The sequence below is a fragment of the Echeneis naucrates genome, chromosome 7, assembly GCF_900963305.1.
Source record: "Echeneis naucrates chromosome 7, fEcheNa1.1, whole genome shotgun sequence".
Taxonomy (NCBI): domain Eukaryota; kingdom Metazoa; phylum Chordata; class Actinopteri; order Carangiformes; family Echeneidae; genus Echeneis; species Echeneis naucrates.
Genome location: NC_042517.1, coordinates 4,848,089 through 4,863,470, shown reverse-complemented (window position 1 = coordinate 4,863,470; position 15,382 = coordinate 4,848,089). Strand labels below are relative to the sequence as shown.

The window sequence follows — 15,382 nt, the reverse complement described above, 5'->3', positions numbered from 1 at the left end:
TAGGGAAGGAGGGAGGAGCGGGCTATCATTTCATGGATATCAAAACTAGTCCCCAGTAGGTTAGAATAATAGATTATCCAGCCAACATGCGGTGCAACTTGAACACTGCAGGTTGAATCTTTTCTCTTCGGTCTGATGTGGGATAAAATCACAGTGCAGATTGCTTCCTTTCGCCCTTTCTCTGTCACTTATCATTAGAGAATGAGGCGGTAAAATATCCAGCATCCAAACGTGACCCAGTGGCTTGTCCAGCTCAGCTCTGACCACTTCTGAATGGTATGATGAGTGATATCGTCCTGTAGGGGGCGCCAGGAAAGTGCATCACTTAACTTTTCATTAAAAACGTCTATTCATCTCAAATTTGTTTTTACTTGATGAGCAGTTGCCCAGTGTCTAAAATCTAAATCAACAACACTTCAATTTAGTGCAAATATATACACAATAGTGTAATTTATTATTCTCAGTTGATAATTTGTTTTCTGCTTTCTTCAGGCAATTTTTCCTTACTGCAACATGTGAACTAACTCTTTGTGGACCGACGATAGTCTCAGCTTACCTCTTCCTCCTCCATGTAGTCTACACTGGAGCTGAACACAGACCCCAGGTAGGTAAGGTGGAGTAACGCCAATGCACTGAATGTTATGTTGATGATATAGACCCATAGCTTCTGCAGAGGGAGAGATATAAACGTAAGGCACCTCTTTACATACCATTTAAGGCTCTTTTGTCCATCTCTTTTATTAAAAACACATACAAACTGTGTGCTTTTTGCTCTCAAAGGTTTCAAAAATCAATGTTCTGAATCAGCTTCTTGCACAATCTTTGTTAAGCACACTGGATGAGTACACGAATGTTAATAATAAACAATGAAAATGCATTTGTCCAAACTTCGACTTTGATAGCTGTACATCTTTTGTACCTCATTCAATGACATTTGCTAAAGCTTTAATTGAAAAATTCCTACTGTGACAAGAACAATAACATCGATGTTGTAACAACCACACAGGCTGCTTTTTCTTCTTCACATTAAGTAATAATTAAGGATTTAATTTGAAGGATTGGACTATTTCTTGTGTTTTTAAAAATCTATTTTTATTATAATACTTTTTATATTTCTAAAAATACTCACCTGGGCCAAAGTCATTATCATTATTATTGTTATTATTATTATTATTTACATTCTATGAGGGGGATCAATTTTCAGTTGTTTTTCAAGTGGAGGGTAAAAATAGAAAGCAGTTTTTTTTTCTTAATGCTAACTAGGCCAGAAAAGCTAGTAGCTAGACCCCCTTTGAGCACCTCCTGCTCTGAAAGCAAGTGCCAGCAATGCCAGTGCAATGGACATTTGCACAAATAAAAACGGTTGGAAGAAAATATGAATATATGCATACCAAGTAAAATGAGTTCTATTTATGCAAGATGAAGCATTAGCCGGACATGTGTTTAAAATTAAGCTAATTAAAGTAAAATCACAAAAATGCTCCTGACCAATAAAATACGTACGCTTTGGTTTAAGTTACGTTTCAAATTTATTTATATAAAAATATTATTTATATTAAAATGTTGTATACATATTATTTGTAAATAATATATTATTATTATTATTAACAATATTCTCTTGTTTGCTGTGAGTTAAAACCAAGATTTGGTGTGTTTTGATGTTTTTTAATGAAATTACAAAGATATTGCACGCTTTTAATGGATTCTACAGATTCTAAAAGGTTTTTGTTTTGGTACTTTTGAACAGAATAAACTACCCTTTCTAGTCTTTATGTTGAACCAAACTAATTATCTCCTGATTGTGGCTTTGTATTCAGCATGCAGACAAGAGAGAAGTATTGATCTTTACATCAGACTCTCTGCAAGGAAATGATAATGAACATTTAGATAAATACGACCATCTTTCTTTAATTTGATATATGTTAACTCACAAGAGACCACTGCTAATGATAAATAATTGGTAAGGAAGATGAGGAAGAGAAAGGAGCATTTACCTTTTTGTTCTGGTGTGTGCAGTTTGGCTGACATTTCTTTGACAGTATACAAGCATCCAAAATGGCTGCAAGCCTCTTCCGCAACACTAAAATACAAAACAAGACCAAACTATTAAAACAAAGCTCAAGGTGAAATTTCTTTCCAGCTGAAACAAATAAATTACGGTGTGCAACAGTGGGTGCAATTAACTGTAACTGCAAAGCCAAGTGCCCTCTCTAAATGGAAAGGTTCTAATGTAGAAAAGAGACATCATTAACCAGACTCATACCGTGCTCAACGTACGTGATGAACCCCAGAGATATCAGCACTGCACCCAGATGAAAACTCAAACCCTGCCAAACACAAAAGTTGGAATAAAAACGAGCCACTGTTTAAAACAGACAATTAGGATTTGAGAGTATGAGGTATAATTGCTTTGTAATAGTACTCACATGAAGAAGGGCGCTGGCTGTGTACGTCACCATGATGGCAGAAAATGTTCCAAATTTTAGAGCACTCTTAAAAACATCTGTGAGATGAGAGCATCAGCCTGCATAAGCATCTCTCTAAATAAGCCATTATCATTCCATTCATAATGACAATGAACAGCTGCTGCCATGCAGCATCAAAACTCACAGGTGTGCAGGAAGCGAGACATAGGCAGATTCCATGATGTTACCACCTCCACCATCGACCGAGGGAACTCTATATTCAGTGGCTTTGACACGGTCATATCCCTACGGAAAAAAAAAAAAGAAAGTAAATAGGAAAGTGGTCGGTTTACAAATGTGACTAAAGGGAGGTGTTTACATAAAAATTGTGCATAACGTTCTGACCATTTAAGGTTTTCTTTCTCCTCAGTGAAACCTGCTCCTGCCAGAGTGGTAGTAGTCTCACTGAAGTAACCAACAAAGTAGTTGCTGAAGTGGAAAGACATTGTGTTCTCGTATGCCAGCAGCCACCTGATGAAATGAAAAAGAAAAAGGTGGCCATTGCATTGTCATTTCAGATACATTCCAACTTTAATAAATTTTCCTTTATTAAAAAGACGTACTTAGCCAGTGCTCCTCTGGAAAAACAACAGAATAAAAAGAGAATTCGTATTTAATGTTAGAGGCAGCGTAAAATCACACACACACAAAAAAAATTCTATTGACTTGCCATGTGATGATCTATGTCTCAGCACGGTTTTCAAGATGGTGAGACAGATGATGAAATGAGAGGGTGGGACGGGTGTCCTGGAAGTCATGTGGCTGCACAGAGATGAGGGAATGGTGGGGATATATGCGTGTAGGTAAAGGTGATACACAGGTGGCAAGCTGGAAATGGACATGCCCTTAACGGCACAAGACATAAGGGAGAGCATATCTGCAGTGTTGGGTATGTTCAGAATTACAGAGGTAGACTGATTACCTGATCTTCCTCCTCTTTTTACTGCAAACAAAGATGGGATTTAGATGATAAGTAATCAAAGAGCAGAAATAATCAGCCGTTTTGAATTGCTCTTCCATATTCCACTCACCTTCGTAGGAGCTTGTCTCCATAAACAGGTATAAAATAAGGAAAGAGGTATGGTGCGACACAGTTGGAAATAACAAGGCATACCTGGCTCTTTACCCAGCTAACAGAGACTTTGAAAAGCCATGAAAAGCTCTGGGGAGGAAAAAAAAAAAACAGCCAAAGATTCAAGCAGTTAGTAGCTAGTTTAAAGATAAATCCTCAAATAAGCTTCACCCCCAACCTCTTCCATACTCCAGCACGATCCTCACCAGCTTTCGTCCTTCCAAAGCTTCTTTGTAGCTGTTAAAGCTGATCCACGGACCGAAGATGACCGTGCCCACAAAGTAAATATATCCCATGAATTCAATGGGTGAAGGTACACTGGTCACGACACCTCTGTCCAAATCAAAGGCCAAAGAGATTGCTTTCATGGCAACCACCATCTGTGAACCTTCAGCACAGCAGCAGCACGTCAACATTGCTCTTGTTCAGTGTAAAGGCGAAACCAAGAATGCATCAAATGTTGCCTGGCCTACCTCTCATCTTGTGCCAGTTGGTGGTGTCCATCATGTGCAGTTCCCTGATAAAGTTAGATAGAAACAGTCTCGGTGTGATGCCGTTCTCATCACACATTTAAAGTTAAAAGTTAAAGCGTTCTTTCTAAATGCACACTTGTTGTGTGCGCTGAGCTGTCAGGTACTGAGGGAGGACTCTCTTACCCCAGCAGCAGGTAGATGAGCACAGTGATGGAGAGGAAGGTGCCTCGGATGGTGGAGTGGCGGCACAGGAAGAGGAAGAGGTAGCAGAGAAGGCTGAGGAGGACCACCCAGATCATATGAAGCTCGAAGAACAGGTAGAGGGTGTAGAAACCTCCGACGACCGTGCCCAGGTGTTTCACAAAAGAAGGGAGGCCTGACAAAAGTGAGACAACGAGACAACAAAGAGCACAGGTGACTATGAGGACACAGCCCACATGAAGGACGAATAACGCTGACAGCCGGACTCTCACCTAACATCCAGAGGAGCCGACACAGCAGGCAGATGACCAGCAGCTGCCACACCTGCTCCAGGCCCTGCTGAGCCGTTGGCAGGAGGCAGCCATGAGCCAGCTCCTGGAAAAACTTCTGTCGGCTGAACGCTCCCATCACTGGGCTTAAAAAAGCAGAGGGAGGCCAAACATGGCATGGTTAGAGCGACAGAAATGACATATGAGTGAGCAGCATTCAGAATGCACCACATACTGTATATCTAATGCACACAAATGCATGCCAACAGATGCATGTCACCTGAAAACTTCAAATCCCAGCATGCAAAGCAACTCCCTATGTGTGCAAATGCATGCAATGGCTAGTTTAAAAAAATAATGCAGTTTTTGTTTGTTTGTTCGTTTGTTTGTTTGTTTGTTTGTTTGTTTGTTTATAGGAGCAGTTTTAGTCCGAATTTGTATATTTTTTATTTCCTTTAACACCCGTTCCACAGAAATGATAAATGACGTCCTGACAGATCAGAATGGAAGAAAGACTCAAAATAAGATGCTTAATAAAAAAAAAAAGAAAAAACCCTAAACCAAAAGAGGTTGGTGCGTTCAACAGTAATTTTACAGCATGAAGAAGAGCAGACACATGTTATCTCCGCAATGCAGTCGGCCACGGGGATGAGTTGACTCACAGCTGCCTAACCAACGCTGCATTTACTCCACAGCATGCGGCTCTCCACGGAGCAAAGCAAAGCAAAGCGTGCTGAATGTTTGCAGGAGAGCTGCTCCGGATCCCGGATCCCGAACCCTGAGATTGGTCTTTCGGTACTTAAGAGCTGCTCCCCAGCCCCCACTCAGACACAGCTAACTAACCGGACGCCCCGGGCATGTCATTTTGTTTTCTAAAGAGAGGGGGGGGGGGGGGGGTTACCGTTTCAGAGCAGCAGCTGGAGCTTCCTCCCCGGGTCCCTGCCCAGCTGCCTTTCCCGTCCCGTCTTCTAAGCGTGTGTGCGGCCGCCGCGGATCACGAGCAGCCGGTCCAGATGATGCTGATCCGGATGAGTCCCATTGTCACAGCATCAGCACCGCTCGGCTGTCATCTCTGAGGCCACGCGAAGGCGCCTGGGCCAATCAGCTGCCGAGAGCCGCGGGCTTCGGCCAATCGCTGAGCGCCTCGGTTATGATTGGCAGCTGAAAAGGCCAATCAGGATCGGCGGTGGTGGTGGTGGTACAGTGCCCAGACGGAGTCAGACCGGAGATGGTGAACCGTCAACTGGCTCTGAGATGTGACAGGTCCCAGAGGAAGTCACTGTGGATTTGAGTAATTAAATAATAAAAATGCACCTGACCTACTTTGTTTTGCTTTTCTTTCTTTCTGTCTTTTTTTTTTTGTAGGCAAAATTCAGATTCGGGCCACAGAACTCCGTCGTGCTGATGTCTCGACCTTAAGAAAAAAGCATAAAATGAACAACTGCAGAATAACTGCACTCACGAAAAGGCCCAAATAAGTACTGTTTCTTTACAGTGTGGCTGGTCTGCCTGTCTCTGCCGTGTGGGATCAAAATGAGTAATGACTGGCAGTAAGTGCAGTAAAATTCAATTTTCATTGTTTAAAAAAATAATAAAAATGTTCTGCAACAGTCAGTGTTTTATTCTTTAGGAACAGTGTGGACTCATACAAGTGTATAACCTTGGCACAATCACTGATTTGTGCATTGGGCATGTCATTACATCTTAATTGCAATACGCTTTAATTAATTGTAATACACACACCCCCTCATACTTTATGTATATAGTATTTGCACTAAATGCAAGCAATAAGTTGTCCTTTTCAAAGGTTTATAATTTAATACAATATTTTAAGTTATAAGTCATTTATTTGGGTTGCAAAGTTGTAAATTAACACATTACAACAAGGCTTTATTATTATTAAAATAAATAGAAGCTTATTAAGCAATCAATTGAAAAGGCACATAAAGATTAATGGGATCCCTGTTCTTCGATGAATCAAAAGGTGTGCAGTTATGAATGTTGGTAACATGTCAGTCAAGTCTGAAGTTATGAAAAGCTTAAAAAAAATAAATGTAGAGTTTACTCCAAAAATAAAGAATGACACAGTAACAAACCAAAATTATGAAACAGCTTTTCTCAGATCGTATTTTGAGTTCCTCATTCATTTTGACTATAGCAAATGTACTCCCCGAGACCCAGATCGACATGCAGTGACAAAAAGCCCCAATGAATGAAGACATGGGGCCTTACTGTTGCTGCACAGCAGGATTTTTCCACAATGGGATTTTAAGGGAGCTCAAAACACAAGCTGGTCACTTTAATGCAACGTGACATGATGATGTAGAGGTCAGACCAAGAAAAGCAGAGGCATTTTTGGGTCAATTTAAAAGACCCTGTAGTGCCACCATCAGGACAAATCTTGGAACACTTTTTGGCTTGTGTTTAAAAAAAATAAAATCTCACAAGAAAAAGTCAGTGTAGGTATTTTATTTCTGATTACATGGCAATTTACAAACAATGTTTTAGCACAGTTCATTTGAGAGAAAAAAACAAATGAAACTGGCACAGATACAACCTTATATTAATGCACAGCTACAAATGTAATGGCTTAGTAGCTTTAGTGATTTTTCCTTAACTCCAGTGAATCTACCTCAGTCATCTATTTACAAACAAGTTTCAATCTTAGTCCTGCAATGTTACAGCATAAGACAAAGGCAATATTGTTTGTATTTGGAGGTCAATCTCTGCTACAAAACAACAGAAAGAAAAGAGAGAAATAGAAAAATCAGCAAGTTAGGTTGTTACTATTATGGGGAAACAAAGTCTGATTGGTAGTTTCATGCTTCACCATGGCACCCTGCTTTCTACAACGCTCAGATTTATATAAAACACACAAGTTTATTTATCTGAAATATTGCAAATGCTGTATATGTGTATCTGCTGACTATTATTATCACCTGGAATGATGCTGGATAGTGAGTTCACATGTTTTTTGTTTACAGTGCAGTGGATTTCCTCACAAAATAAACTGATTTTTACTCCACAAGTGTAGAATAGGTCCTGCAGCACAAATGTGAGATTGTAGTGGAAGTGATTAAAACGTGACAGTATCTTAACTAAAGGGCTCTCACTGAATTAAAAAAATAGCAGCATGAGTCCACTTACTTCCATTAAAATTGTGTTCTGACCCATGTGAGGGCAAAGAAAAAAAATCTACTGAAATGTATAGCAATACATTTACAGATATTCGTGTGCACCTCTCATAGGAACAGTAAAACAAAACACCAACATCTCCAAGTATATCACAACAATAAGTTCTTCCAAAATAATCCAATTTAGCTTATATTTTAGTTGTAGCATTTGCTCAACACACCACTGTATTTTGACAAGTAGGCTTCAGAGCTTTCTGCAAAGTAAAGGCCTCTTGGGAAAATTGGCATGTGAGAGGGACCGGTCTGTCTACGAGGTTAAACCAAGTATAAAACAGCAATGTCTGCTTTTAAAAGTAAAAAACTCAGTTTTCCCCAATTAGATATACATCAGATCTCAATTTCTAAGTCGTAAGCAGTTTTTTTTTTAACTTGCTTGTCTGTAGTAGTCAACGGCCACTCGCAATTTTCTTCCTTGACATGAATATCCTTTTTATGAAAATTCCTTTCTTTTTCGTAGCTTAAAATATAGTCATAGTTTCTTTTAACCTCAAGCAGTGCTGATGTGAGGTACTGAGGTGAAAAGAGCTTTAGTGAGTCCGGGAGCTCTGGAATTGGGGGAGGGTGAGGCAGTCTGACGGTGACAGCTTTGTCTGGCTGAGGTGGCACAAGCTGAAATGAGGTACCTGGTTTTGAGTCCGCTGATGCTACTGGGGGTGGGGGCTGCACAGAAATAGGTTTGAGCAAGACTGGAACATAGTACATTGTAACATTGTGTGCTGATACAGTTTTTGTGCCTGAGGCCGGAGGTGGGGCCTCAGATGTCTTGGATAAAAGTCCAGTGCTTCGGGAAGGTGAAGGTGCAGTAGAAATGAGCAAAGATGTTGTAGGTATGGTGCCCTGAGTATTCATAACCAACACACCACTCTGGCTCTGCACAGACTGCTGTTTCAAACGGTTTTTGGCCATCACATCAATACCTACATTTTCTGTTATAGGCTCAACCTTTGGCTGGAAGAAAATGTGATTGTGACGCCGACAGAACAAGACACCACATTTGGTGCATTTCCTGCCATCTCTGACATGCAGCAGCTTATGTCGCTTGAGTTTTTGACTTGTATTGAAATAGCGATCACATATGTTGCACGGGAAGTGCGGCTCCTTGGCGGGGTCACACTGGTGCTTGGAGAAATCAATCTGACAGGGGAATTGCTTTCCACAATTTTCACAGATTAAGCTCTTTTCTTTTTTCAGCTGTTCGCATTTTCCAAGCTCAGATACAATGAAGCTCCGGTTATCCAGCTCATTCTGCTTAAATGCTGGTAGATGTAGAGGCTTTATGAGGACAAAAGGGCTCATTTTGTCTAGTTTTGAAATGCCTGGTGGCAGCTTAAATGATACGGATGACTTGCTGGGGCATGTCGTTTGGGACGTGCTTAGTTCAGTGCTAGTTTCAGATTCTTTAGTCCATGTTTCCTCTTCCTAGAAAAAACACACAAGGAGACTATGAGGAAATTTCTACACGAGGGAAAACCCTTTACAACACTATCAAAGTCATAGCTGATACCTTTGGTACTTGAGTTGGTGCCGTCTTTGTTTCTTCTGAAAGTTCACTTTCAGTTTCCATCAAAACGTCCTCATGTTTCACATTTGGTTTATGTTGTCGCTTTCTTCTAGAAATAAAAATAATAATAATTTATTTAAATGTGAAGCAAATATGTTAAAAGTGTGAAATGAAGGATGGAGTTTGTTCTTTTTAAGCAAACTGAACAGTAATATTGTGCCTTGAAAAAGAGCGGTATAAGAGGAACCAGTGCAGCAGGGCTACAACAGCCAACTGTAGAATTATCCATGCATAGATTTATTGTGTTTACAGTGACACAATTGTAAGGTTGAGACAATTACATTGCTTGTTAATAATAACAATGTATAATTATTTTTATATAGATCAAAAACAATGGACAGCAACAGCTTAATTAGCTCTGCCAGGATACATAAAGGCTGACATCTGACAACTCAACAGGCAGAGCAGCCTGCATTATTTTGAAAGAGCAGAAATGAGTGCATTTAAGAATGTATTGTATGTCTCTGGAGTTGAATCCATTTGCAATAAATTACCATGAACACTGGCCTCAACTCTAATTTTTTCTTCAAGGTGTACTGAATTGTGAACTATTCTAGTTTTCAAAAGGCACTATTTTCAGGTTAAATGATGTATCTGATAAACAATTCAAAACACGAAGACACTTAGTTTACTACCATGATAAAAGCAACTTCTCACATAAAAATGATCATTTTTATTAATATAATCAATTAACTTAACTTTCTGACTCACTAATCAGCTCATTGTGAATATGTCAGTTTGTCTGAATTTGTTTCAAGTGACGCTACCTCCACAATCAGTAAACAATTTGTTTACATTTCATTTGTATGCATGACAGCCTGAGTTAAGATTAAGTTTTGTTGCTGCTGGTTTGTTAGCCTCTGAATACATACATGCAGGAAGTCTTCACTGAAATTAAAAAAGTAATGAAAAATAATCTAATACATTTATCCAAATATTGTAGTTAAACCCAACTTTGGGAATATATAAATGATTACCTAAATGATTATGATCCAACAACATACATTGCTTTTAAATGAGCCATTCAGCAAAATGATTACATTTACTTTTTATACAGACTGATACTGTCACACTTTCGCTCACATCTGTGACTGCAGTACATCTGATTGCATGTTGGGCTGTCGGTGATTTAAAGCCATGCACTGCTTAAATAACTAGGTGGGTTGTCTATCTAACTACATTACCTGCTGTCTTACCCTTTTCCTTTTTTCTTCTGAATGGGCTTGGTGGATGTAAACACAGAGGGGACAAAGTCTGGACTATCGTAATCCATGGACGCCCGCCCTGCAAAAACAGAAAATAATAATAAAAACAATCAAATTAGCACACACGCAATTTGAGGATTAATCATCCATCATCAGACGAAGAGTTGAGTTTATGTTATAGCACGTTTCTGAATCTACCTGAGACGAAATGAGCGCCACAAACTCGGACATTTCCTCTGAGTCCGTCTGAGCTGCCGTTCACTTGTTCGAGCGCCCGGAGCCACAAACGCCTCCGGTTGGCCTGAAACGGCCGATTTCCGGCCGGTACTCTGTAAAATTTGAGCTGGCGGGTAGCCGAATGTCTGTTTTTACATCCGAGCACACAACAGGCCGACACTTTTCGTTTAAAAAGAAAAAGAAAAGAAAATCGGCCCACATTTAGCGTTTTATTTCCGTCGAACGCCGTAAAGCGTAACTTCCGTTGCCAAGACGCGCGCGCAGCTCTTGGTTGCGTCACTTTAACGCACCGGAAGTTTTGAATGAGCCGGTAACGCTGGCCGTTAGGTGGCGCTCCGTAATGTCCGCTCCTTGCTGTGTTTTTATTCCCCACCCCCCTCTCCTCCGGCTGTCTTCAGCTCCAGCTGCGCCGCTGCTGCTGCTCGGTATGTACTCACACCAAACCCACCGGGTGGGGAGACTTCTAAGGCTGTGTTCGATGAACACCCCCTGCTGGAGGGTCGCCCCACAGGCTATATTTTTGAAGCATGGAGATGAAGAGGGAGGTTTCTATATCATTTGTTATTTTTATAGATGTGAAATGGAAGACTGTAACTTCATTTTCCACAAGGGAATATGCGTTTTTTGTCTGATTCTGAACAACACAATGACATCTGGGTTTTTAATTTGGCTAAATTCAATCTGCAAACTGACATCGGTTAACCAAAGTTAAAGAGAACTACAGAGACAAGGAGGAAAGTTAATCTGCCAAAAAGGGTTTGATCCCTGCGAAGCCCTAAATCTTAACAACATGGAGTTTATGTGGGATAAAAACACTGAGACCGCCTTAATCCACAGAAGACTTGTTGCAATACTGGTGTATAAGACATTTTTTCAGGCAATGTTAAAAACTGAACACATATTGTGCCTATTAAATATTCCCTAGAAAAAGATATACCTTTTGTTAACAGCTACATGTGTGAAAGCACAATGAACCAGTTTTACATAATGCACCAATTATACTTCAACAACAACTCAAAACATCAAAATTGCAGCGTTGTTGGGTGCTAGTTAAAATTGATTTAATTAGTTCATGCATTTGCAGTGCAATGTATGAAAACTGAAGATTGGCAATAATGGGAAAAAGAAACAAACAAGCACCCAGACTTCTCAGCTGCCAACAAATGAATCGTCCTTGGTCTTTTCAAAAGAGCTGAATTTCTGATTAACCAGTCTAGCAAATACACTCTATTTTCCAGCGAGACACTTAGAGAAGTATTTCAGCAGTAAATTTGTTCCCTTGCTTGAAAGAAATTATCAAATGCAATATTTTCTCTATTTTTATTTCTTTTGTTGTTGTTGTTGTTGTTGTGTAGCCCTTTATACCGCAACCTGCTAGGACTCACCACCCTCCCATATACACCATTATATTGTTTGTTTGTGTTCACCATCATTCCAGCTGGCCCTTAGAAATGCATCACATCTGAATTGTCCTTGAGTTTAATTCAGTTTAAAACACTGTTGTATGTGTGCAAATTGTTTTAAGTGAAACCTTTTTCGAAAATGGCTTGCTGTTCCTGGATTTTACTCTCCTTAAGCATGCTTCTACTTTTCTGGTAATACTTTATTATGGAGTATACATAATCAAAATCAAAAGTGTGTTTTCTCTGAGCTTGTCTGTGGCTCTCATTTATAAGGCCATACTACTCCAATAAATAAAACCTATGTATTTCAGCAGGGCAGTGAATGAGGAAGTGCCAAAAAATTAAGAATACTGCTGATGGTCATGAGAATAAATGAAGATGTCACGTACCACCACGTTGATGCTCATTGATGGCTTTAAATAGTTTTTGGAAGTAGTGCTCTATGAGGAACACGTCCTGTCTGTAGGCCTGGGCTACACAAACAATACTTGTTATAAAGATCAATTCATTGTTGGTTTTAGTCGGCAGTGAGAAAAATACAGATAGACCCTTTTCACATGACGTCAGACGACTTCCGTTTTTGGAGCGAAGCAGGGTATCCTGACTTCCGCTGTCTTCCGTGAGCGGTGTTTCCAAATGGAGTCCACACAGTCCCTCCTCCAACTACCCAAATTTCGTTTGGGAGACGTGCACAGACTTGCACAAAAACTGTCCATCACTCCAGCCTCCAAACTTGACAAGGGTTACAAGTTCTTTAAAGAGCACTACCTGTTGGCTTATGAAGGTAAGTGTTTTGTCTTCTTGACGTTAGCTCCGACATTAGCGGAAATGCTAGGATAATAACTTATTTGTTGTCTGTTTCCCGTTCTGTGGTAGCTTTCAATTTCACAGCTGTTTGCCATCGAGTCGTGCTTATAGTTAAGTATCGTGTAGCTTTCCTTTGAGCCCTCTCTTATTATTTAGTCATTTATTAGTTTCAACACAGTCCTCTTACCTTTGCCCCAGTTATTCCACTGGAATCGAGATGGCACTGCTCCTTTTTTTAGCGTGTTTCGCCCACTGGCAGAAATATGCGTCTCCTCTGGTGGAAAGTGTCGCCTGCAGACGTAAGTGCTGCCACGAAGGATTTTAAAATTGGGCCCTTCATCTCTTCTAATTGCCTTCACCCAACGGGCACGAAGCTCAGCATCAACTGGGAAGTCGTGAAAACTAAGATATGGGAATTTTTTCTTATTGTTTGAACAGCCTGGGACGCTGCAGTAGTGGGGTCTCATTATCTGTGCCATGGTGGATAGTATGCTGTTGAGAGATGGGTCACAGTGACAAGGAGAGAAAAAAGACCAATTACATCAGACTTCTGATAGGTGGACATCCTGTGCACTAAATCGATATTAGGTGGTGTAATCCCCACCCGTGCATACGATGCTGCATCGTGTTATCATATTAGGTCTATAGCTGAAGTTGCTGCTTGTTAGCCTCCCGGTTAGCATGCATAGCTTTATGTTACGTTCCCACGTCAAGGCAGCTACGTAACGCTAACGATGCCGAGGAGAATGAAGGTGATAAACACTACAAGAGAAATATCATAGTCCCAATCTTACTTTTAGAAAATACACCGAGTTTCGTTGAGGGCCGTCTTACGTTCCCGCATCTCCAGTTTAAAAGGCCCAGACCGGATGTAGCTATACTCTGCCGCTTCAAAACGGAAGTGGTCTGACGTCACCGCGAAACGGGTCTATTATGGCCGTACTGATCGTATAAACGAGTGTCGGTACTTCACCAGCAGATGTCCCCGCTGTGTAATCCGAGAAACTGGTTTGCAACCTGTACTACTACGTTTTTAGAATTTCAATATAGTATTAAAATAAACCTGACTCCTGTTCCCATTTTATAAAAGAACACTTTGGAATAAATTCTAATAGATAATATCAACAATTTCAGTGATCTACTATGACTTCTAATCGAGTACAATCTAGTTCTGCATTGAAAATTAATCTGAAAAGCTGAGTGTTGAGTTAAATCAATATAATTTCATTTCCTCTGACACTTGGCCTTAGAGAAAGACCAGAGTCTGAATGATTCAAATAGAACAGACGGGCAGTGTTTTATCCAACAGACTGAATAATGCAAGCAAAACTGGACTTAGGATTTTCTTTCTGTGTTTCTCAACATTTATGAATTTGAAATGCCTTTTTACTCCACTTTACTGCAGTTTAACTGCTTATCGAGTATTTCCTTAATATCTACGAGCTTATGACCTGAAAAGAAACAAATTGGCATTGCTGTGTGCACTGTGTCCCTTACCGCCCTCCTTTCCCTCTTCTCTCAAGGTGACTCCTCCATCTGCCCCCTCCCTGGTTTTGCCAATCCCCTTTTCTGCAGTTTCCATGGTACAATTACAGAGATCTGATTCCACTCTCTTTTTGTGAGCTACCACTATTGCACCTGTTTCCTCAGTTGTCCCAGAGCAATGCATCAATCAACGCCCTGCATGACCGCTTTGTTCCTTGTGCATGAAAAAGGGAGCGGTAGGTGAGGCTTCAGAGGTGTCTCCTGAAAGTAACGCCTGAAACAATTTATTGTTTACATATTTCCAACCAATAAACCCAACCAGCATTATTTTGTCCACATTATCATCTCTTATCTTTCCTGTTAGGGAAGAGGTGTGTTTTTATACTGGCTTTATTATATCAGCATTTTAATTACCTTCATCTTCACCCCACCTTGCGTCATTTTAACTGTGTTGGGGGTGGAGGTTGGACAATAAGGAGAGAATGGGGAAAAGCATGTAAGGGAAAAGGGTGGCCTGTTGTGAAAAAAGGTGTGAGCCATCTGTAGATCAATAATGCAACAAAAATATACGCATTCCTTTTTTAAAACCTCTTTCATCATCCATCAAAATGATCCACATTCATTTTTGATTCCCAGCATTCCTGATCCATGCTTTGCTCATCATTTGCCATGTCTGACACTTTGCAGGGAGGCATAGGCGTGTTGTTACCTGGTGGAGTTGGTGCCTGTACATCGATACTGACAACCTTTCCTGTTTACCTAACATCACAGCAACCCACAAGCTCAACCACTTCCATTGGGGAAGGTTGTGGCTGCCCCCCCTGCCATCACTCAGTTGTCTGCTGAAGGGTTGAGCCACTACAACGCAATTACACATTCATTTCACCCCCAAAGCCAGCCAGCCAGGCAAGCAGTCAGCCAGCCAGCCAGCCCGCTAGGCTCCCCTCCCCCTCATGCTCCCTATCCCCTCCCTGTTTTGCTCTGCTCTTTCTTTTTTCTCCCTCTTCATA

General features: G+C 40.6%; 2 protein-coding genes across 6 annotated transcripts; both read right to left on the bottom strand.

The window, feature by feature from the left end:
* Positions 1–194: 194 nt before the first annotated feature.
* Positions 195–4,619, bottom strand: LOC115046569 (protein-serine O-palmitoleoyltransferase porcupine). Of its 4 annotated transcripts, XM_029507029.1 has the most exons (14): positions 4,484–4,619; positions 4,194–4,386; positions 4,011–4,054; positions 3,744–3,925; positions 3,497–3,627; positions 3,388–3,408; positions 3,029–3,043; positions 2,811–2,936; positions 2,611–2,711; positions 2,427–2,503; positions 2,264–2,327; positions 1,995–2,080; positions 557–667; positions 195–296 (listed from the first exon to the last, which is right to left on the bottom strand). In XM_029507029.1, the coding sequence occupies exons 1-14, from the start codon at positions 4,617–4,619 to the stop codon at positions 195–197; spliced, it is 1,389 nt and encodes a 462-aa protein (XP_029362889.1). The 4 variants fall into 4 exon arrangements, with proteins under 4 accessions (XP_029362889.1, XP_029362890.1, XP_029362888.1 ...); XM_029507030.1 differs by lacking the exon at positions 3,029–3,043; XM_029507028.1 differs by lacking the exons at positions 3,029–3,043; positions 3,388–3,408 and having other exon boundaries at positions 4,194–4,428; positions 4,478–4,619.
* Positions 4,620–6,949: 2,330 nt separating this feature from the next.
* Positions 6,950–13,748, bottom strand: LOC115046387 (uncharacterized). 2 transcript variants are annotated; one of them, XM_029506714.1, is made up of 5 exons: positions 13,682–13,748; positions 13,075–13,379; positions 10,432–10,519; positions 9,179–9,284; positions 6,950–9,093 (listed from the first exon to the last, which is right to left on the bottom strand). In XM_029506714.1, the coding sequence occupies exons 2-5, from the start codon at positions 13,364–13,366 to the stop codon at positions 8,002–8,004; spliced, it is 1,578 nt and encodes a 525-aa protein (XP_029362574.1). In that variant the 5' UTR covers positions 13,367–13,379; positions 13,682–13,748; the 3' UTR covers positions 6,950–8,001. The 2 variants fall into 2 exon arrangements, with proteins under 2 accessions (XP_029362574.1, XP_029362575.1); XM_029506715.1 differs by having other exon boundaries at positions 9,179–9,281.
* Between the last annotated feature and the right edge of the window lie 1,634 nt (positions 13,749–15,382).

Coding starts and splice junctions, on each gene's coding strand:
- LOC115046569 (XM_029507028.1), bottom strand. CDS start 4,619: ATGGGAGCGTTCAGCCGACAGAAGTTTTTCCAGGAGCTGGCTCATGGC. Junction 3,628..3,743: donor CTTTGGAAGGACGAAAGCTG/GTGAGGATCGTG, acceptor TTTCCTCCCCAG/AGCTTTTCATGGCTTTTCAA. Junction 2,328..2,426: donor CAGCCAGCGCCCTTCTTCAT/GTGAGTACTATT, acceptor TGTGTTTGGCAG/GGTTTGAGTTTTCATCTGGG.
- LOC115046387 (XM_029506714.1), bottom strand. CDS start 13,366: ATGGCACAGATAATGAGACCCCACTACTGCAGCGTCCCAGGCTGTTCA. Junction 10,520..13,074: donor GTGGAATAACTGGGGCAAAG/GTAAGAGGACTG, acceptor CTGTTTTTGCAG/GGCGGGCGTCCATGGATTAC. Junction 9,094..9,178: donor CACCAACTCAAGTACCAAAG/GTATCAGCTATG, acceptor TGTTTTTTCTAG/GAAGAGGAAACATGGACTAA.